Below are 24,024 nucleotides of genomic sequence, written 5' to 3' on the forward strand. Positions count from 1 at the left end.
TGATAATTAAAGTAAAAAATGGTTACTAGACCGTCTTTCCTAAACACAGGAAGGTATGTATACTTTGTATGTCTTCTCTAGAAGCATAAGAACAGGAGTAACTTTCAGGTTCCCCTGTGGGCTGCAGGATGGCCAACAGTCACCGGACTGTGTTTGCTGAACAGGATGGCTCTCAGGAGGTAGAAAGCACCAGGATTCTTAAGATGTTTTCCTTCATGCTTCAAAATAAATGTGTTTTGAAAAAAGCTACAGTATATGAGGGGCTGCTCTGCCAGAGAAGAGTTCTTCCCACATATTAAAAAGTTTCCAAATGAATATTAATCAATGCTTTAAGAATGCCATTCACTGTACTGTAGAAACTGTTTAAAAGCACTTTTATAGGTCAAACCTTTTAACTTCTCTTGGCTTTGCTGACATATTTAGCCATGCTCACGATGCATGCCAATCACCTCACTTTTACAGTGGGAAACAAGGCTCTCTGAATTCACGCAGATAATAACAATGCTGACTGTACTCCACTGGTGTCATTTAACTCAAACCAGAGAGAAAAGGCATGTGACATGCTTCACTTCTCCACAAGGGTGAATCTGGGATATGCTGTCAGAGTGAACAACCTCTCTGAAGGGTGAGAAGGGTGAGGCCATGTGGAATTGCACCTGGTCATCAGATCCAACCCTGCATCAGGGAGAGGACCATGAAAGCCACCTTCACTATTGGGGATTTGTTTAAAATTAGCAGTCCTTTAGTTGAAGAACAACATACCAAGCACTCCTGCTTTCTGCTTTTTTTTTTTTTTTAATGTATCATAGTCATTTACAGAGCATGAGAAAAATGCACATGAGAAATCTAACCGGATAAAATAAAGAGAGCGGAGCGCATGCATTTGTGTCTAAGGCAGTGCTCTTCCCATGAGAGCGCAAGTGCTGGAGCTCACTGCTAACAACTCTCTGACATCACAACTTAGGCAGTTCTGTGACACACGCTTTGTCTCTCATGCTATTGCTCAGCTTGCCCCCAGCCAGTAAAGATTTGTTTGTTTATTTGGGAAACTATTAAGTCCAAGTAACACTTTTTTCTTCACTCTGTGTCCTTGATGTCAAAAGCCAAACATGTTTGGTAATCTGAGGACTGCAAGAAACCAGGTTTGTTCCGACGCTGCCTGGTACTGACAGACAACTACACTGCATATGTTGACACTGCCCAATAGTGCATATGCCTGGAGAAAGCATGTTCCAACAATAATCTACTGTGCCATAACTGTCGAACCTGGGAAAAATGCAGGGTGCTGCACAGATGTTTCCATAATATCCATTATATGGAAGGACCATTAATATTTTAAGAGACTAAAATACAAAATGCACAAAATACCCTAAGATCTGGGACAGAAACAATGAGAAAGAAGTAGGTTGTTCTTCATCCTGGAAGGACTGGTACTACAGGGCAGGCCAGTGCAGGTTGCTTCTCAGAGACCTCAGCAAAGTGGGCAGGACACTTCCTGAGAGCCCCCGACCATCCTCTTCTGAATGGCACTTCTCAGAATGAAGACAACTTCATAAGATGCCAGAGAAATGACCGGTGTAGCTGTCTCTTCTCATGCTGAACCTGGGGATGCTGTGTGTCACATTTTAGACGGGCTCGGGGAGCTTTGTGTGCTGGATGTTTGTAGGGGAATGGCCCTGGATGAGAAGAATGTGGGGTGCAGCATGGACCCCAGAACAGAAACACACTAAGTTAAGGAAACTGTCACTTTCCTGCCTTAATGAGCTTGAACTTACTCAGCTCTGAGGTGATGAGGAGGACCACCTCTGCAGGGAGTGAGGCTAACTTTCAACTGTTTACAAAGATGGATGCAGTTTTTAAACAAACAACTGACTAAACTATCAGAAGACACCCTATTTTAAATGACATGTGTTCTAATGGAGTCTGGCAGGAATTGAGGGGCTTAAGACCATGGGAGAAAGAGAGAGCACGAAATGGCAGAAGTGAACTTAGGCCAAGCATAATGGATCTACATATCTTCCGTATTCCGAAGTACAATATTGGAAGTTAATAAGCAGAAAACTGAGAGAAAAATAAGACATTCTGATTTTGCCACAATAATCCAAGACAGGCAATAGCAAAAGAACAATTCAGCAGGCAGTTAGAAGCATAATCACTAAGTGCCCACAATTACCAGATGTGGAAATGATATTCTAGTGTGTTGCCTTTATCCAAGAGCTGTCTAAAGCTTGACAGTGCCTGATTAACAATCAAATAAAGTTTTTGCCTTTAGGAGTGGGATAATTTTAAAAGTGAAGGTGATGTGCACCCACCTACAGGAGTGTTTAAAATAGAAAGTAAGGAAATAGATGGAAGGGGAACACTGGATGCCTAGCTTTCAAGGGGAATAGAGGAGACTGAGTTGTATGGAATACCACTGTGGGAAGGGCACAGGAGAGACAGGCATGGTCCAGTCCAGGCACAGCCTTCAGGAAAACAATGACACACTCTAAAGGCAGCATCTCATCTCCTTGAACAGTAAGGATACAAAGATGCTCTGTCTGCCCGTCTCACTAAGCTTGTGGTGCGATCTGCTGGAAAGGCCACAACACGGCCAAGGCACACGTGTAGCCACAGAAAAGAAGCTGTGAGCCCTCCAGCGACAAGATGGGCAGCATGGGCACTCTGCAGACCCAGCTGGAGGACCAGCAAAGAAGAATAGAAAAAATGGGGACCAGGGGGAAAGAAAGAGAAAACTACCTCCAGGATTAGCCCCTTCCCACAGCTGCTGACGATTCCTCACTGCCCCCACTGTGTTCTCACACACTCTAACTTCACAACTGTGAGGCAGAGGCAGAGGCAGGCAGCGCAAAAAAAGCCTCAGAGACAAATCATCACCTCCTCCTGTGCATGACCTGTGTGAAGCCTCCATGTTCTACAACACTAGAACTTAGTGTGAAGCAGCTGCATTTCATACCTCACCAACCAAACAGATGAGAGGGTGCTTTGTCTCCTCTGGATGCCCCTGACTTTCTTTTTCAGCTTCCTTTAAACTGTTCAACAGCAAAAGCCACTATATGAAGAAAATGCCAGAACCTACACAGGAGTTACACTTAGTGGTTTAAAGGAATTTTAAGGATTTTCATAATAGGGATCTCTGCAGCCCACCAACTTAGGATTATCTCATATGATGTCCCTCAATTAGGAATCTCAGATGGCTCTGTTGTAGCCCTTGTCATCCTGTAACCTACCAATACTGGAGGAGCAGGAAATCCCCAGGGAGGTCACCAGAACACCCTGGGAGTAGGGAGAAACACTGTTGCCATTCCAAGACTGGCTACTTTTTTAAAAAATTTATTTATTTATTTATTTTATCTATGAGTGTCCTATCTGCATGTATACCTGCATGCCAGAAGAGGGCATCAGATAACATTATAAATGGTTGTGAACTACCATGTGGTTGCTGGGAATTGAACTCAATACCTGTGGAAGAACAGTCAGTGCTTTGTTTCTCCAGCTTTGACCACTTTTTTATTTAAAAGTTTGTTTATTTTATAGTTCACCTGGTGGTGAATGAACCATGTGAATGTGGTGCCTGTGGAAACCAGAAGCCTCTGGGACCAGCTGTGAGTATCACCATCATGTGGGTACTGGGGACTGAACTCAGGTCTTCAGGAATAGTAGCCAGTAAGTACTTTTTTTTTTTTTTTTTGGCACACACACACACACACACACACACACACACACACACACACACACACAATTTTTATTTTGTATACATTGGTCTTACATGTATGTCTATGTGAGGATATTGGATCCCTGGAATAGGAGTTACAGACAGTTATGAGCTGTCATATGGGTGTTGGGAACTGAACCCAGGACCTCTGGAAGAGCATCCAGTGCTCTTAACTGCTGAGCCATCTCTCCAGCCTACCACTGACCTTTTATTGTTGTTGAGACAGGATCTTAAGTATTCCAGGTTACCTTTCAAATCCCTATATAACTGATGACCATTTTGAACTTCCGATTCTTGTGCATGCAGAAGTTTCTATACCCAGTTCATAAACTGAATTTATTCCATATTAGATAAGCAATCTAATATATTCCTAGCCCCAGCCACTGACTTCTCTCCTGAGGAGTCAGAATGCCTGGAATTTGTACAGGGCTGTGATACTGGAGAATTACAGAACCCTGACTTCCTAGGTATTTTTGTCAGTGGTACAGAAGTTAACAAGACATACCAGGAATGTAGGATGTCTGCTGAGAAAAGATGCAAAAGCCTTGTGGAGCCAGCTCAATAGCTAAAACACAGAGCTACAAATGGAAGAACTCTACCCCTCCCCCAAGCAGGATGCTCAAAAGAACTTTCACATATGCCAGATGTTTGCCTTGCAAAGTTTCAGAACTGTTCCTAACCCTCCTCAGTATGCCCCAATTCCTCCTTTTGTGTGCCGCCATATATCAGAAGTATGTAGCTTTTTTCTCTTTGAAAGCTTTACAAAGAATGAAAGCTTTGAAAGCCCCTATTTTATGTTTTAAAAGGTGTATATGTGGGACTAGAGAGGTGGCTCTGTGGTTAAGAATACTTGCTGCTGTGGCAGAGGACCCAGATTTAGTTCCTAGCGCCCACATGGTGGCTCCAAACATCCACAATCCTAGTTCCAGGGATCTAACCCCCTTTTCTGACCTTTCTAAGGCATTATGTACATATGTGGTGCACACACATACACACATGCAGATAAAAATGCTCACACACATAAAATACCTAAATGAATCTTCTATGTGTGTGTGTGTACAGCCATGTGCATGAGAGCAGGTTAGGAACACACCCGGGGGGGAAACAATCCTATATATCTATAAATCAAAATACAAATTCTAACAAAATTTCTAGTCTATTTTTACATATACTAGAATTTGAGAAAAAACTTGCTAGAATGTTTTGATCTAAAAAAATAGTTTTTCTAGTATAATTAAAATATGACATTTAATAATATCTATCTGCTGGTACTCAATAAAAATATCCTACATACACCAGCTTTAAAAAGATGGTCAGTGGCACTCCAGTCATGGACCCCCTTACAGCGTACTTCATCAATCTCTCCCTCCCTCTCAGTCTGGGGATGAGAACTGAGACAGGAGGTGAGATGTACAGAGCACAGGTATTTTTAGGGCATTTCTCCAAGTCAGAATTCAGATTTTCTGAAAAATGTTCATTCCTTGGCCCTGGTTTCAGAGATTCTCTGTCAAGTGTGGGGTGGGACCTGAAACAACATTCTTGGTAGTTCTGGTCCAAATGGGCCATGAATGCTAACTATAGAAAGTCTTAGTGCTTTACAGCAGACAAGCACAGGAATCGGGCTCGTCCTTGAGCCATGAGAGCAGTAGGATGGGGATATGTCTCAGTCAGGAGTGTTTGCCCACCACGCTATAACACCAGGCATGGCAGCATGTACCTGGAGTCACAATTCTTAGGGTAGAGAGGGAAGGAGAAGAGTTTAAGAACATCCTCAGCTATGTAGGAATTGAAGGCCAGCTTGGAAGACAGGAGAATTAATTAATAGTTAATTGACCTTACACAACCTAGAATCTCCTGAGAAGAGTCTCTGTGAGGGACTGGTTGTTTTACATCAGTGGTTTTCAACCTGTGGATCATGACACTTTTGGCAAAGTTCTATCTCCAAAAATATTTTATGATTTATAGTAGTAGCAAAATTACAGTTATGAAGTAGCAACAAAAATAATTTTATGGCTGGAGGTCACCACAGCACGAGGAACTATATTAAAGGGTTCCAGCATTGTGAAGTTGAGAAGCACTGGTCTAGATGAAGCTGGCCTGTGGAAATGCCTATGGAGGACTGTCTTGATAGTTACTGATATGGGAAGATGAAGCCCACTGTAAGTAGCAGCAACTGGCTGAGTATAAGAAGAATATATTCATTTATTCTCTTTCTGCTACGGACTGGCTGTGATAAGCCCCTCCATGTTCCTGTTTAATTCCCATCAGTGTCAGCATGTGTCTGGAACTGTAGGTGCAAAGCCCTTTCTCCCTTAAAGTTGCTTTTCTCAAGGTGTTTTTGTCACAGCAACAGAAAGGAAACTAAGTAAACACCCTGTGACTAAAAAGGAAGCAAAATACACAACAAAACAAACACCCAAAAGCAAAGTGCTGCAGGTAAGTCCTGAGAGGAGGTTCACTACTGATCTGCACAAGGTGTGCGCAAGATGTAATAAAAGAATCACACCTCAATATGCACAGCGCAAAATGAGGTGCTGAATAGGAAGCATAGCCCTGGATCTTAGGCAAGGGCTCTCTACTCCACCAAGCAATGACAAGTCAGCAAAAGGACAATGAGGACAACCCATGCAGCAGTTTCCAACTGTGGCAGGAAGCCAACTGTGATGTCGTTTGAAGACCCAGAACTTAGAAGTCCAACTTTGTCCAATCTACCTCCAGAGACAGTAGCCAAGAATAAATGATAAAGCTTCTGTAAATTATAATGTATCAAACAATAATTAGTACAATAATAAGGCATCAGACACTAAATTCTTAATACTGACTTCAGAGTATTAAGCATTTGGAAGCCCCTTGACAAATGGCAAGAGCAGTAGAGTAAATGTCAGGAAGGCCAGCAGTGTGCCACAAAGAGGTACCAAAGAGTGTGGGGGTAACAACCCTTGTTCCAGTTGTGGCAAACAGTAAGATCAGGAGTCAAGGCTTTATCTTTGAGGTTTAGTTTTATTTTATGAAGATCACTCCCAGTAAAGTCATTTGGTTGAATACAAAATAATAGTCTTGAACTTCCCCAGCTGTTTTCCACAGAAGTCTTGGGGTTTCTATTGGAAGAGCATCAGGGTGCTCTTAAGATTCAGGAAGATTTGTGGTGGCTTTTGCAGAGGGCCAAGTCAAGGACAGAATCTAACAGTGGTCTAGTTATGTGTCTCGGAGTCTGAAGCCAAGCTTAGCTGTTTCAGAACAAGCAAAGATATGCGGGTTTTTGTTTTTGAAGGGGAGTCATGATAAGAAACAAAGAGAACACATGCCCACCACCATTCGCTTTAAGGATGCTGGTCCTGACTCAGTTGAATGAGAAGACACACACTCAGACCCAGATAGAGAGTAGGGGAGCAAGTACCAGCAGTGGCCAGATGTTGAACCAGCCAGTTCAGACCTGGGACAGAAAGGAACTTGAGAAAGGAAGCGGGTCAGCTAGAGTTGTGGATTACCTCTGCTAACTCCCCTCTTACTCCAGGTTGGCCGCTGTGCCACAGCTTTTCTTTGCTCATATGTACAGTCTCTTTAGAAGGAAATGAGTATTTGGTACATAGGTAAATGAAAAGCTTCAGGATCAGACTTTTTTTTTTTTTTTTTTTGAGACAGGATCTCTTTCTGTATCCCTGGCTGGCTGGTTTAAAACTCATAGAAATCAGCCCGCCTCTGTCTCCCAATCACTGGATAGAGCACCATCAGGCCTACTTAAGATACTTAAGTCAGCATCCTTGTTACTGTGCTGTCAAGTGGAAGAGGGAGCTCTTGTTTTCAAGAGAACACTCTCTGATCACCTTTAGTTCCACAGTGTACATTACAGCACCGACACGGCTGGCATCCCGGGCTAAAGAAATAAAATGGCAAGGGAGGATGCTTGTCTTATAAGGTCTCTTAAAAGGAAAAAACCTGAAGCTGGATGTGGTTGCACCTTGGGAGGTAGAAGCTGGAGGGTCAAAGGCTCTGGGCTGCATAAGAGCCTGTTTGTTTGTTTGTTTGTTTGTTTGTTTGTTTGTTTGTTTTTAAAAGGAGAGACACATGGGGTGGGGATATACTTCAATATAGTTAGATCTTAAAAGGTTTATGAGCTCTACCTTAGCACATCACAAAAAAAAAAAAAAAAAATTCCAGGGCATAAACACACAAACAATTAAAAACAAACCAAAAACACAATAATAAACCAAGAGGAGCCCGACAGCAGTGGCGCACACTGGGAAGGCAGAGGGAGGTGAATCTGAGTTTGAGGCCAGTGTGGTCCAGAACAGCCAGGGCTATACAGACAACCCTGTCTTGAAAAACAAAACAAAACAACAAACAAACAACAACAACAAGAAAAAAACCAAAATATCAAGAGGAATGAGCACAGAAGACAGGGAAAGAATCAAGCCCACAGAGAATGTAATACTTGCTGTCCCCTTTGGGGAAGAAGGTAACAAGGAAACCTAGAGATACAAAAGTGGATACATTAGTTACACGTTCCTACAGTCACAGCACACAGAGCTAGGTAAGACAGTTGTGTTTCAGATACTTCAGGAAATGGAAGGGAAGTCATAGGCAATGTTAGACACAGCAAGTAGAATTACAGTTCTAAGAAACTCTAAGACAGAAACATGGCATTTGGCTAAGACACAGGACTTAGGAATAGGTGACAGAGAGCAAGCAGGCTGGCCCCGGAAAACACAGAAGCAAGCTTTTCAACTTGGCTGTCAGGCAAACTGGGGATGGAGTGGAGGCAGAGCAGAAAATGTACTGGAATCAACAAAATGACAAATGAACAGTTATGTCCAGAGAAATGGAATGAAATCATGGGTCAGCAAAAATACCAACTCTATTTACTCAAGAAATTCATAAGTCAGCTGACCAACTGGGTGCAGAGAACTGGGTGCATGAAAGATGCAGAGCCCTAAGAGGTGACAAAGAGATGGTGAAATGTACTATACTAGGATTTTCTGAAAATGGCATGTTAATGTTAGCAGAAACTGGATCACTTTAGCTGCAGAGAAACAATTTGTGAATACGCATATGTAATGACACTTAAGTGTAATATTATATTGGAAACTACCTGCTAAATGTCAAGACTCCACATCTGGCGGGCAGTGTGGTTATGGAGATGACAGCCATGCCTAGCACTTGTAATCTACAGAGACGTTTAATAGCTTTTTAGACAGTCTGTTTCACTGGTCTGTCTAGGAAATCTGGGAATCTTACAGAATTGCTTCATTTGAACTGCAAGCATTTTTGGGTGCTTGCCCACCTGCTTTGGCAACTATCGTAATAAGCAGAAGAGTGGTCACTGAAGTGGGCAAGGCATCAATGCTGAAATAATCAATATCCACCTGTATCAGCAAAGTGACTCAACAGTTGCATCACATGCACTGAATCCACATAATAACCCATTGAAGATGTAAGGAAGGAGCTAGGCCTGGTGGTACAGGCTTGTACTTGTACCACTCAGGAGGCTTGAGCCAGGACCATAGTCAAGTTCAAAGAGCATGTGGGATGAGGCTGGGGAGGTGGCTCAGTGGTAAAATGCTTGTCTATCACATGCAAGACTCCGGGTTCACTCCCTAGCACTGGAGACAAAAGGATACAATTGAGGTACAACAGAAAGACTTGAGGTTACTTGAAAATACTGGCAAATAAAATAAGGAGTTACTGGTTACAATGAAAAACATTATAGTATAAACAAAAAGGTGTAGGAGGAAGAAATACACATAGAAATATGTATAATAGTCTTCTAACACCATAAGAGCTAAGAATGAGAACAAAAAGCTATATGTAATACAAGAATGTATTTTCTTGTTTTAGTTTTTTAAAATGTGGTTATTAAAAGTAGGCACAAAATTATTTTGCATTCTTCCCCCATAGTAAGTTTAGACATCTTCAGGGATCAAGAGATTGACTAAAAAGTACAGTCCATGGATCTTCGAATGCAATGAGACTATATAACAAAACGACAGCTTATTAATCCAAGTGGTTGCCTAAGAACTCATTAGCTATGTGCATTTTTACATATAGATCATGGGCCAATTTAAAAAAAGTTTTAGTTGAAATATAAATGAAACTGTCAAAATAAATCCTAGCAAACACCAAGTTTTAACAGGGATTTCAGAATAAAAGACAAAGAAACGCAGATTAATATTAATAGATAAGTGGTCTCTAGAGCCCCAAGGGATCCCATGCTGATGTTGACAGGTATAGAGACTGTAAGCTAGAGACAAATCTTGTACCTGTCAAAACTCTCCTCTAGGTAACACGGGATAGAACTAACACTGGGGACTGCAGAGTCCTCCTCAGAACAACGTGAACCAAAACCAGAGCTTGTTATGGATTCACCGCAGTGGAGATGATGGCCTTCTCCTCCAAGTTCTGTCTGGTACTGGGTGTTCCTGGACCCCAGGCCCATGTGAGCCATCCATACCTGGTGCATATGGCAATGCCATTAGCCCTGACCAGTGGGTTGGAAACAAGCTTGCCTTTCCTGGTCCCATGAAAACAAGAAGTGCTCCTTCCCCATTCTCTCCAAATGCAGAAGCCAACATACTGGCTACAGACAAACACCAAGTATCCAACTGAGCTGAGTTGTGATGCCATGCATACCCCAATTCTATGGGAACTGAGACTGTAGGTCTTCAACTGATGCAGTTCTCTATTAAGCAACAATGTAGGTAGGATATATTTTCCACTTCTGACCCAACTGCAACAGTAGACATCAGCTTTAACTTCATAACTTTGAAATTATCTGGAGAGCTGATTCCAGCCATAGTAAACAGGAAGGAGAAAGCTCCCTGGTGACTGTCCTGCACAAGTTAATTTTACTCACCTCTTTGACACTATGTGTCACTGCCCATATTAGGAAAACTCTTGACATCACCTGGAAAGAAGTCAGGACAACAGAAGATGGTACAATCCCTGAAAGAAATTTAGGATGTATAAATAGAGGTACTGTACTAAGATTTATCACATAATATGCTTTCCAAAATGTTGAAATTTAAATGTCTACAGTCAACATCATCTCTAGCAACTGAAACTTACCTATGTGGCTAGAGATTAAGTCTAACAATATTTTTTCCTGCCACAAAAAAACCAGTGTTAATGACAATTGAGGAATGGCTAGTTTTCTTAAGGTTACAGGGTTTTTAATACTTACAAATAAAGCCAAGCCACTAACCTAGGAGATACCGATGGTTCACTTTCCAATATGGCTATCATGATCCCTAAGCAACCATGAGCAGGAAACCATGAGTCTACTAGAGTTTAACAAATATTGAAAGTTCTTGGATATCAACCTTGAGTATTTTGCCAACAAGCCTAGCAAAATCAAAGGTTATTATCTTTAAAACAAAAATTTTCAACTTATTCCTCTAATGCACTTAGTTTATAACACTAGAGCATCTTTATTTTAAATAATCGAATTCTGTTAACTTTATACTTCTTTAGCTTCAAAAGCTACAACCATAACCCTTACCTAGACACGTGCCACCACTGTCATGTAGCATGCTTGCCTCCTATAACTATTTAAAGACCCAAATAAACCATGATCTACAAACACTCTCTTCTCATTGTGACTTTAAACTAGCATGGGACTGCATCTAAAATAGGATTTGGAAGCCAGCAGCCCTTTTGATTCCCTCTGACTTCACAACTGCCAATGCCTATTCTTACTTGCTAGACCTCTGAGATTGAACATGAGAAAGCCTTCATCCCAGTCAGTGTGTCTGCTTTAAAACAAACCTCATTTTCAGCAGTCACTGGGCTATCACCATCTCTATTCATCAGGCTTCCTAAAATACTAAAATACAGTCTTTTGTACAGCAGGACAAGTTACAACTTGCCAAAGACCAGGTCAGGGTCAGATGATGCTCCAATTGTCACCTCAGGTTCAGGGCAACAGGAAAGCACTTTACAACTCTTGAAGGGATGCTAATATCATGCTAACAATGGCTTTTAAGAAAGGAACTTTGAAGCTTTGAAAACTTTGAGCTGTGAAGAGGGGTGGCTGGTTCCCCAAAGCAAATAGCATGAGAATGTCAAACACAATGTTTGGCATATAGAGTGTCCAGTAAATCTTTGTAGAATGAATGGAAGAAAATATAAATTCAGAGACAGACAAGTAAATGAAATTGATACTGAGTCTGGGCAAAAACCTTCACCTTTGCAGTCATTTGTTTTTCATTAAGAGTGTCAGACAATTCAATAGGAAAATGAGTATATTTCAACAATCCAGGACAATGGGTACTCACAGGCGAACAAAGGATTTATATATAAAACCTAACTCAGGAGCTGAGGAGATGGCACAATGGTTAAGAGTGGTTCCTGCTTTTCCAGGTTTATTCTCAGCCCCCATGTTAGGTGGGTTGCCCAGAAGTTCTGCTGTAGAGAACCTGACACCCTCTTCTGGCTTCCTTGGTCACCCTCACACATGTAGCACAAGTACACTGACACAATATAGATTAAAAAAAAAAAAACTAAGAAAAAAAATTAACTCAAGGCTGGGAGACACACACACACACACACACACACACACACACACACACACACTATTTATGTTCCTACAAAAACTTGTTTATGTGGGAACAGTAAGTGTCTATCAACAAATGAATGGTTAAACAAAATGTGGCATGCTCTTAAAAACAAAAATTAGTGAAACAAACAAACTAACAAATACAGGGCTAGAGAGGTGGTCCAGGAGTTAAAAGCACTAACTGCTCCTCCAGAGAACCCATGTTCCATTCCTAGAACTCACAAAGCTGCTCACAGCTGCCTGTAAGTCCAGTTCTAGCGGATCTGATGCTCTCTGATGGTTTCTGAGAGCACCAGACATGCAACTGATACACAGACATACAGGTAAACAAAACACCCACACACATAAATAAAAATAAAAAAATAAAGACACACACGATTGAAATTCTCAAAGAACAGATTAAAAGTAAACCAAAGGTAAAAGAAATGAAGCACTGCTCTACGCCACAGTACTGATGACCTTTCAAGATAGCATGCTGAGCTATGAGAAATCAATGGCAAAGATGCACAATTCAGATGACAGAGATCCCTGTGCTTACCCAGGGATGGAGTTTTGGGGGAACAGGAAGTGACTGCTAATAGATTTCCTTTTGGGGTAATGAAAATGTCTAACATTGACTGTGGTAATGGTTGCACAACTCATTATACACTCTAATGGGTGGATTATATCTGAATAAAGAGATGTTATTAAGAACAAATGAGTAAAGTATAAAGCCTGGTTATATAATTATGTAACACAGCTAAAGAAGCTGATCATGAACCAAATATTTAGTGAACCTATTTAGCCAGATAACACCTTGAGTATGTTTTACAAAAGAGATGGACAATTAACATTTTTATGAGCATCAAGCATTTGTTACTTAAGAAAACATGAACGTTTCTAGCTGTTGCTGCTTCTTCCAGCTCCTCTTCCTCCTGCTCCTACTCAAAGATCATCTTATTACATAAAACTATGGCTTTGCCCCTTTCATTTTTGCCCTTCTTGTCTGGCCACCAACCAATGTGTTGTGCTGCTGAGCTGCTGGTGTTTCTAGCAACACTCCAGGATGTGGCTGTGTCACAGTTATAAGCTCAAAACTGATTTTATCTCACTCACCAGCAAGATCTGAGCTTAGGAAATTGACTTATATTAATCAAACCATGCAAGATGCCACATTAATCCAAATATCCACTTATTCATCTGTAACAGTGGCACAGCTTTCTAATAACCAAATGACAAGGATCCTAAAGTCTCTCATCTGTTGCTAAAACCAGAATGCTTAGGAGTGTGACGAAGCATAAAGGGTCTGGAAGAAAACTGGAACTAACCGAGCATGAGCCCCCTTTCCCCACTCCAGGGACGATAGAATCTGGGCCTTCTGCAGGCCAGGAAGGCATTCTACCGCCAAGGTGCATCCCATGCCCACAAAGGCAAGCTTGTACTTTACTTTTTAAAAAAAGATTTATATATTTTATGTGATGAATGTTTTGTTCTCTGTATAGGTACCACAGGTTTGCCCAGCATCTGAGGTAGTAAGAAAGTATGGTGGATCCCCTGAAACTCGTTGTATGGATGACTGTGAGCTACCACGTGGGTGTGGGGAACTGAACCTGGGCCCTCTGAAAGAACAAGTGTTTTTAAACTTCTGAGCCATCTCTACAGTCTCCAACAAGGGGTTCTTTGTTTTGCTGTTTGTTTTTGAGACAGGGTTGTTCTATGTACCCTTGGCTGTCCTGGAACTTGCTGTGTAGAATAGACTGGCCCCAAACTCAGAGATCTGCCTGTTGAAATTAAGAGGTATTCACTACCATGCCTGGCCCAACAAGGGATTCTTAATTCCCTCCTTCTTACCATTAAGCATCCTTTTCTAGGAAATAAGAGTATTTATATTTGCTTTCCTTTAAAAAATACTAAATAAAAGAATATCAGAAACTTTTTCCTTAGAAACAAAATTTGAAATCCAAGAACAATGATTTATTCTTTCCTTTGCCTATTTAAAGTTTATTTATTATCAGTGTTTATGTATGGTATGATATGATGTGTGTAGGTTAGAAGACAACTTTATGGAGTCAGTTCTGTCTTTCACATCAGTATGAGTTAGTTCCAGAGACTGGACCCAGGCCGACTGGCTTGTACAGCACGTACTTCACAGCAGGCTGAGCTGATGACCCTCTAAGCACATTTAAATAACACAAATTCCAATGCGTTTCCCCTCATGTATTTCTCATATCCTTCAAAATATCTTGAGTGCTACTACTATTTCTTTATGTGAACATATCTTCATTTTTCTTTTATCAGACAATTAAATTACCTCAAATTTCTTACTATAGTAAGTGAAGGAATAAAACATTATTAAAAATAACTTAGAATTTTTTAGCATGGACTTGTTCAGAGATTCTTTCCTTGGAGTTTCTTAAGAGTAGATGTACTAAGGCTCTTAAAAACATTGGCAAATTACTTTCCAAACAGTTTGCTATCAATTTGTATTCCTAATCAGCAATATCCGAGAACACATGCTTTTGGCAATAAATTTAAATCTTATTCACAAACAAAAAACTAAATAATTAATGTTCCCTAGTTTGGACAGATGACAAGACACCCCTGTCCTCCCTTTTAGGCACTCCTGAGACGGGATGGTGTGATTATTCAGTTACTCATTTCTCCCAAGTGTGGTCTGGCACTCCAGTTCTCAGTGCCATGGCGCTGTATCTCAACAAGCCACCAAGCACACAGGCTATTCAGGCCCTAGTCTCAGCACACTCTCAAAATGCCTATCCTCTAGTCCAGCTGGAACGCCAACAGGGGTCTATGGATGGGGCTTAGTGGCTCAGTAATTGGATATTACTCCTAAAGCTCTATGTTCAACTCTACCACAGCAGAACAACAACAAAGCAAGAAACTAACTAACAAAATTTGCCAGCAGAAGCAAGACTTTGTGGCACATGTCTGAATTCTCAGTATTGTGAGGCTAAGGCACGAGAACTGTGAGGTCTAAGGCTAGCTTAAGCTAACAGATTAAGACTTTGTCTTAAAAACAAAGAAAAATACCAGCAAGGGCTTTAGTGTTTCTATTGCTGTGATAAAACATCATAACCAAAAGTAACTTGAGGAGGCAAGGGTTTATTTCATCTTACTTGTAACCCTTTATTTAGAAGTTGGGGTAGGGCCATGGAGGAGTGCTGCTACTTGGCTTGCTCAGTCTGTTTTCTTAAAGCACCCAGAACCACCAGCCCAGGTGTGGCACTGCCCACAGTACACAGGCCCCTTCTACAGCAATCAAGAATATGCCTGCCCCAGGCTTTCCCTTAGGTCAGTCTGGTAGGAGGTTCTTTCAGTTGAGGCTCCTGACACTAGCTAGTGTCAAGCTAACATAAAAATTGTATGTGAGGAGGCATCGAAAAAAAAAAGTGCCAGAACAGCTGCTCCATTAAGGGAAGGTTTTTATTATGAATAAGAAAATATCCACAGGCATCTGGAAGAGTCCAGAGCAGACAGAAAGAGAAATGGACTGGATGTAGCCAGTGCTAGGGAAGTGGGAATAGTAATGGCTAAGAAAGAGCAGAGTAGAGGGGTAAGAAGAAGAATGGGTAGAGGTGGAGGGAGGCCTATGAGCTTGACAGTTTAGAGTAGGAGTGTGTGTGTGTGTGTGTGTGTGTGTGTACCAGAGTGTATATGTTTGCACATGTGCGTGTATGTAAGCTGTTTTATGGGGATCTGATCATTAGTTGCTCATTTCTACAGGATTTGCTGAGCCCCCAAGTCCTGCAGTGTGGGTAAGTCCTGGATATCTTTCTGCCTAGAGTAGCCCTCAGGTAGACTGGGTGACAGGAGCTGGTAGACTTGGCAAGATCAAGTTGAAGGATAAATATTGAAAAGGTTGAATTAGAAAGCACGGCTACAGGATGCACATGCATCTTGGAGTACTAATTTTCCCTGAGATTTTTAGGGGAGATCCATTTTCACACTAATATTAAAAAGGAACTTTAAGAGTGACCCTTTCTACACTGCTACCAACCAGGCTGTCTTGTCTCTACTCTCAAGCCTCTTGGAGTAGAAGTAGACTCTTCCAGCTACTAGGAAAACTCAGGGAGGAAAATGGAAAAAGCACCAAGACACAAGACCAAAATGTAGGGGGGAAGGCTGGGCTGAAGGCAAACAGGACAAGAAAAATATATAATCAAAGAGAAAGCAACACCTATGTGGTCACAGAGGCTAGCACACTTGCTTGGAGTGGGGTGCACTTGACCCGTACAAGATAAAACAATATAGCCAGTAACTGACAAGAAACCATCTTTATGTATACTGAACTGTCTAACTGCCACACTGGTTTCTAGGCTGCCATTTCCCACCTCAGACGGCAGCTGTCAAGGTGCTTGTGACTAGCAGTCTACTCTTCCATTTACTGGAGCTTTTTGTATGTAAAACATCCTCAGCTGGTTTCAGTTCAAGGCTCAGCATCTTCTGAAAGGAAGGAGGGAGCCTTGGCTGCTTCATTAAACAGCAGCTTTTCACTCATTCACTTGTGGGGTCTCTGTTATTGTTGTCTAACCTCAGAATAGGAGCAAAAGACAAACGTGAAACATGGGATACATGTCCCCAACCACAATAAAATATTATTTTGAAAAAGGTAAAGCCATAAAAATAGTAGGAGCACACAGTAAGCCCGTTATAGTAACCCAGATCTCTATTAAACACAGCATCTCAACAAGAGGTTCCCATCTGATTGTCTATGTATGTAAAACACAGGTGTTTATACCAGACTGCTAACACAGCTTTGACATATGGATAGATGAATGGTTCATATATTTTCACCAGCAAGACCACCTCATTTTTTTTTTTAAGTAAAACTGTCAGGGCTAAACAAAACTGAGAGTTAAACTGTTCCGTAAGTATCGTTATACAAACAGCCCTGAACTCTGACTTGAGAGATCCTAAGGGGGTGTGGGAATGCTGGGAGGCTGGAGAGACTTCCCTGCATGTCCTCTTAAAAACGTTTGAATTTTGTGTCTCATAAATGAATTATCTTCTGAAAAGTTCAACTCATGTAAGTATCACTATAAAGATGGGGTAAGTGAGAAAACAAGATCTTGGAATTCCCTCAGTAACCAGTGTAGTTAGAACAATGACAAGCACAGGGCCAGATTTCGAAGAAAACCCCAAAAAAATCTGCTGACTAAAACTGGAGACTTTATGATCATTTTTCTCTTTATCGAGCTGAATCCAGCATTATGTCAAGAGACTAGGAGTTAGACTCCCTGGTAGACAGACAGACAGAGAGAAGAGCCATGGCCGTGAAATAAAGGGGTGAATTTCCAAGACAGCCAGTTTCTTCCTTACCCTCCTGACTTGAAACAAAAGCAGGACACCTTAAAACAAAACAAAACAAACCGACCTCAGTTTTTGTCTGCCACCAACAGACAAAATGGACTGGCTTGAACAAGTTCACTCCTGCTCAGGATACAATCACACAACAGTTCTGGAGCAATCAACTATCCTAATTTTCTTCAAACTGATCAATTAGGGAAGGGAAACTCTTGAGATGCTTTAAAGTTCCCAGGTCTGAACAGAGACTGGGTTTTGGCTTTCTGGGTCATGTGGTGGTGGTGGTGGTGGTATGTGCTTCCCTCATCCCCACCACCTTTGCAGAGGGTCTTTTACTGCTGTGTGCATGTTTCCTCCCCCACAATCCCCAATAATGCCTTTCTTTAACTGATTATATCTGTGGTCCTGAGATTTCTCTGCTGCTACCTGCTGTGATGAGATTTTTTTTCTGCCTTTTAATTCTTTAACTGGCAAAAAAAAAAAAAACAAAAAAAAAAAAACCCAAACCCAATCAAGACCCCTAAACTGTATCACTGCTATTAGTTCAATAAATTATATTAAAATAGCAGTCTAATAGAAAGCAGCATTTCACTTTCTCTTACCCATAGTGATAAAATTTTATTATTTGAACCTTGAACCCACAACCAATGCAGAAAAACTTGAGGTAACTTGACTGCACAGGTGAAGAAATTAGTCTCCTGAGGGCTATTCACAGCAAGTGTGCCAGTTCACATGCCTTTGCCAGCTGCTTCCCCTCGCTGCACTCACAGGGGTGGTGGCGTTCCCTGAGTAGGAGGCCAATAGAACATGGGAAGCATATGAGGGACACACACTGAAAGCATTGCTTGCAGGAGTGAAGCTTGTCAAAGTACTGCAGAGGCTGGGAAAGTGAGGAGAAGAGAAAGCAATTATAACTTGAAACTAACAATTCCTTGGCTAATTTTAACTAGCGAGGTGGAATGTATCTGCAGCTTGAAAACCGATAGGCAAAGGAGTGCTCAGGTACAAAAGACCTGCCCACACAGAGCCTGAAATGGTCAAGAAAAGGTATTTCCCATCAATCATCTGCCACAACTCTGACAACAGTTCAGTTGCAGCTCCTCCAGAATAAACAAATGGCCTCAGGGAAAAGGGAGAAATCCTCTACTCTAAGCAGAAGCTGTAATTTTTGTTACAAGATACATCAAAGTCAGTAAGACTTTATTAATGCCAAACTTCGCAGAAATGCCACTTAACATTTCTCAGCTACGAATAATAGAAATCAAATGCTAACTTATATTTACTTTTAAACAGAGTTGAAATGGAGTTATTTACTCAAGGTTTATTTAATTTTAAATGTTTGATTTTAAAACACACGAGATAACAGTGATAATTGTTTCTTAGTAATAGGATCAAGGATGATTCTTAAGTTATTATGAGGGGTGTACTGTATCACACTAGAGCATGCAGAAGAAACTGTGGAGTCACCTCTCTTCCCCGACCTTTACATGAGTTTTAGGGTTTGAACTTGGGTCACCAGGTTTCCAGACTATTACCTGCTGAACCGGCTTGCTGGCTACCCTGAGGGTGATTTTCACATTCTGCTGTATTTTTGGTATTAGCTTATTTTCTAAAACAATGTGTATGTGTTAATTCTATATTGAAAAAAATAAAGTCTATTCCTGTAAGAATGTTATGACTTGATTTAATAGCCATTAATATTAAAATGGGTGCAATTTTCATAAAAACAGCAGCAACAAACTAATTTACAATCATTTAAACAAAAAATAAAAACCTAAACACATACAATTTTAAAAACCCTAAATTAAATACAAAATACAGTATGTGTCCCAGATCCCACGGGGAGAGAGCTGGTCTCCCTGAAGTGCTGACACACAGGCTTACAGGAGGGTCAAGCCACTGTCAGAGGCAGCAAGACCAGCTAACACCAGAGATAAGCAGATGGTGAGAGGCAAGTGCAAGAATCTAAGCAACAGAAACCAAGGCCACTTAGCATCATTGGAACCCAGTTCCCCCACCACAGCAAGCCCTGGATACCTCAACACGCTGGAAAAGCAAGATTCTGATTTAAAATCACAACACATGATGATGTTTGAGGACTTTAAGAACATAAATAACTCCCTTAAAGAAATACAAGACAACACAGGTAAATAGGTAGAAGCCCTTAAAGAGGAAACAAAAACAAAAATCCCTTAGAGAATTACAGGAAAACACAACCAAACAGGTGAAGGAATTGAAAAAAAACAAAAACAAAAAACAAAAAACAAACATCCGGGATATAAAAAATGGAAATAAAAACAATGAAGAAATCACCAAGGGATATAACCATGAAGGTAGAAAACCTAGGAAAGACATCGGGAGTCACAGACACAAGCATCACCAACAGAACACAAGAGACAGAATAGAGAATCTCAGGAGCAGAACATACCATAGAAAACATTGAAACAGTCAAAGAAAATGCAAAATGCAAAAAGCTCCTAACCCAAAACATATAGGAAATCTAGGACACAATGAGAAGATCAAAAGTAAAAATAATAGGTATTGAAAAGATCCAAGATCCCCAACTTAAAGGGCAGATAAATATCTTCAACAAAATTAAAGAAGAAAACTTCCCTAACCTAAAGAAAGAGATGGCCATAAACATACAAGAAGCCTACAGAACTCCGAATAGATTGTACCAGAAAAGAAATTCCTCAAGTCACATAATAGTCAAAACAGAAAATGCACAAAATAAAGAATATTAAAGACTTTTTAGAATTTAATGAAAATGAAGGCACGACATACCCAAACTTATGGGACACAATGAAAGCAGTGCGATGAGGAAAACTAATAGCTCTGAGTGCCTCTAAAAAGAAACTGGAGAGAGCATACACTAGCAGCCTGATAGCTCACTTAAAAGCACTAATACACCCAACAGGAGTAGACTGCAGGAAATAATGAAACACAGGGCTGAAATCAACTAAGTAGAAACAAAAAGAACCATACAAAGAATCAGCAAAACCAGGAGCTGGTTCTTTGAGAAAATCAACAAGATCCATAAACCCTTAGCTAGACTAACCAGAGGAACAAAGAGAGTATCCAAATTAACAAAGTGAGAAATGAAAAGGGAGACATAAAAACAGAAACTGAGGAAATTTTTAAAAAATCATCAGACGCCTCCTATAAAAGCCTATACTCAACAAAACTGAAAAATACGGAGGAAATGGGCAATTTTCTAGACAGATACCAGGTACCAAAGCTAAATCAGGATCAGATAAATCATCTAAACAGTCCCATAACCCCTAAAGAAATAGAAACAGTCATGAAAATTCTCCCAACTGAAAAAAGCCCAGGACCAGATGGGTTTAGTGTAGAATTCTATGAGACCTTTATAGAAGACCTAATACTAATACTCTCAAAACTATTCCACAATATAGAAGCAGAAGGAACACTACCCAATTCCTTCTATGGAGCCACAATTACGCTTATACCTAAATCACACAAAGACCCAACAAAGAAAGAAAACTTCAGACCAATTTCCTTCATGAATATTGATGCAAAAATACTCAATAAAATTCTCAAAAACCGAGTCCAAGAACACATCAAAACTATTATACACCATGATCAAGTAGGCTTCATCCCAAGGATGCAGGAATGGTTCAGTATACAGAAATCCATCAACACAATCCATTATATAAATAAACTCAAAGGAAGAAAAAAGATCATCTCATTAGATGCTGAGAAAGCATTTGACAAAATTCAACATCCCTTCATGGTAAAAATCTTGGAAAGATCAGGAATTCAAGGTCCATACCTAAACATAGCTAAAGCAATACACATCAAACCAGTAGCCAACATCAAACTAAATAGAGAGAAACTTGAAGTAATCTCATTAAAATCAGGGAACTAGACAAGGCTGCCCACTCTCCCCCTACCTATTCAATATGGTACTTGAAGTCCTAACCAGAGCAATTAGACCACAAAAGGAGGTCAAAGAGATACAAATTGGAAAGAAAGAAGTCAAAATATCACTATTTATAGATAATATGATAGTATACTTAAGTGACCCCCAAAAATTCTACCAGAGAACTCCTAAATAAGACAAACAACTTAAGCAAAGTGGCTGGATATAAAATTAACTCAAACAAATCAGTAGCTTTCCTCTACTCAAAGAATAAACATGCTGAGAAAGAAATTAGAGAAAAGACACATTTCACAATAGTCACAAACAATATGAAATACCTTGGTGTGACTCTAACCAAGCAAGAGAAAGATTTGTATGACAAGAACTTCAAAGCTCTGAAGAAAGAAACTGAAAAAGATCTTAGAAGATGGAAAGATCTTCCATGCTCATGGATTGGAAGGATTAATATAGTATAAACAGCCATCTTGCCAAAAGATTCAATGCAATCTGCATCAAAATTCCAACTCAATTCTTCATAGAATTAGAAAGAGCAATTTGCAAATTCAGTTGGAATGACAAAAACCCCAGGATATTGAAAACCATTCTCAACAATAAAAGAACTTCTGGGCGAATCACCATCCCTGACCTCAAACTATATTACAGATTAATCGTGATAAAAAACCAAGTGGTATTGGTACAGAGATAGGCAGGCAGATCAATGAAACAGAATTGAAGATCAAGAAATCAACCCACACACCTATGGTCACCTGATCTTTGACAAAGAAGCTAAAATCATCCAGTGGAAAAATGGTAGCATTTCTGGTTCAACTGGCAGTTAGTATGTAGAAGAATGCAAATCTATCAATTCTTATTGTCCTGTATAAAGCTCAAGTCAAAGTGGATCAAGGACCTTCACATAAACCTGATACATTCAAACTAATAGAAGAGAAAGTGGGGAAGAGCCTTGAACACATGGGTACTGGAGAAAATTTCCTGAACAAAACACCAATGACTTATGCTTTAAGATCAAGAATCAACAAATGGGATCTCATAAAACTGCAAAGTTTCTGTAAGGCAAAGGACACTACAATTAGAACAAAATGGCAACCAAAAGGTTGGGAAAATATCTTTACCAATACTATATTGATAGAGGGCTAATATCCAATATATACAAACAACTCAAGCAATTAGACTCTAGATAATCAAATAACTCTATTAAAAAATGAGGGACAGAGCTATACAAAGAATTCTCAACTGAGGCATCTTGAATAGCTGAGAAGCACCTAAAGAAATGTTAAATATCCTTAGTCATCAGGTAAATGTAAATCAAAACAACCCTGAGATTCTACCTCACACCAGTTAGAATGGCTAAGATCAAAAACTCAGGTGACAACGAATGCTGGTGAGAATGTGGAGAAAGAGGAATACTCCTCCTTTGTTGGTGGGATTGCAAGCTGGTACAACCACTCTGGAAATCAGTATGGAAATTCTCAGAAAATTGGACATAGTACTACCTAGGACCCAACTATACCACTCCTGGCCATATACCCAAAAGATGCTCCAATATATAACAAGGACACATGCTCCACTATGTCCATAGCAGCCTTATGTATAATAGCCAGAAGTTAGAAAGAATCCATATGTCCTTCAACAAAGAAATGGATACAGAAAATATGGTACATTTACACAATGGAATACTACTTAGCTATTAAAAATATAATTACTTCATGAAATTCTTAGGCAAATGGATGGAACTAGAAACTATCATCCTGAGTGAGGTAACACAATCACAAAAAAAAAAAAAAAAAAACCACCCATGGTATACACTCACTGATAAGTGAATATTAGCCCAAAACCTTGGAATAAATACCCAAGGTACAATTTACAGACCACATGAAGCTCAAAAGGAAGGATAACCAAAGTGTGGATGCTTCAGTCCTTCTTAGAAGGAGGGAACAAAAATATTCACAGGAGGAAATATGGAGACAAAGTTTGGAACAAAGACTGAATAAACAGGCATCTAGAGACTGATCCAGCCCATATACAACCACTAAACCTAGACAAAATTGCTGATGCCATGAAGTGCATGTTGACAGCAGCCTGATATAGCTGTTTCTGGAGAGGCTCTGCCAGATCATGACAAATACAGAGGTGGAAGCCAACTGTTGAACTGACAACAGGGTCCCCAATGGAGGAGTTAGAGAATGGATTGAAGGAGCTGAAGGGGTTTGCAATCCCATAAGAACAACAATACTAATCAACCAGAGCTCCCAGTGACTAAGCCACTATCCAAAGAGTACAAATGGACAAACCCATGGCTCCAGAGGCATATGTAGCAGAGGATGGCCTTGTTGGGCATCAATGGAAGCAGAAGCCCTTGGTCCAGCCAAGGCTGGAACCCCAGTGTAGGGGAATGTCAGGGAGGGAGGCGGGAAGGGGTGGGTGGGTGAACACTCTCATAGAAGCAAGAACAAGGGGGGATGGGATGAGGGTCTGGAGGGGAAATTGAAAAAGGGAATAACACTTAAAATGTAAATTTAAAAAATCCAATTAAAAATAAATAAGTACAGAATG

General features: G+C 40.4%; 1 protein-coding gene across 1 annotated transcript in view; it reads right to left on the reverse strand.

Moving 5' to 3' along the window:
• HACD2 (3-hydroxyacyl-CoA dehydratase 2) overlaps window positions 1-24,024 on the reverse strand; it is a 93,005-nt gene that overhangs the window by 23,348 nt on the left and 45,633 nt on the right. Inside the window, exon 4 of the mRNA XM_080918668.1 lies at window positions 10,566-10,654. Within this exon, the coding sequence (XP_080774794.1) occupies window positions 10,566-10,654 (89 nt within the window). The remainder of the gene's footprint in view (window positions 1-10,565; window positions 10,655-24,024) is intronic.

This window comes from Micromys minutus (assembly GCF_963924665.1).
Source record: "Micromys minutus genome assembly, chromosome: 7".
In the NCBI taxonomy this organism is placed as follows: Eukaryota; Metazoa; Chordata; class Mammalia; order Rodentia; family Muridae; genus Micromys; species Micromys minutus.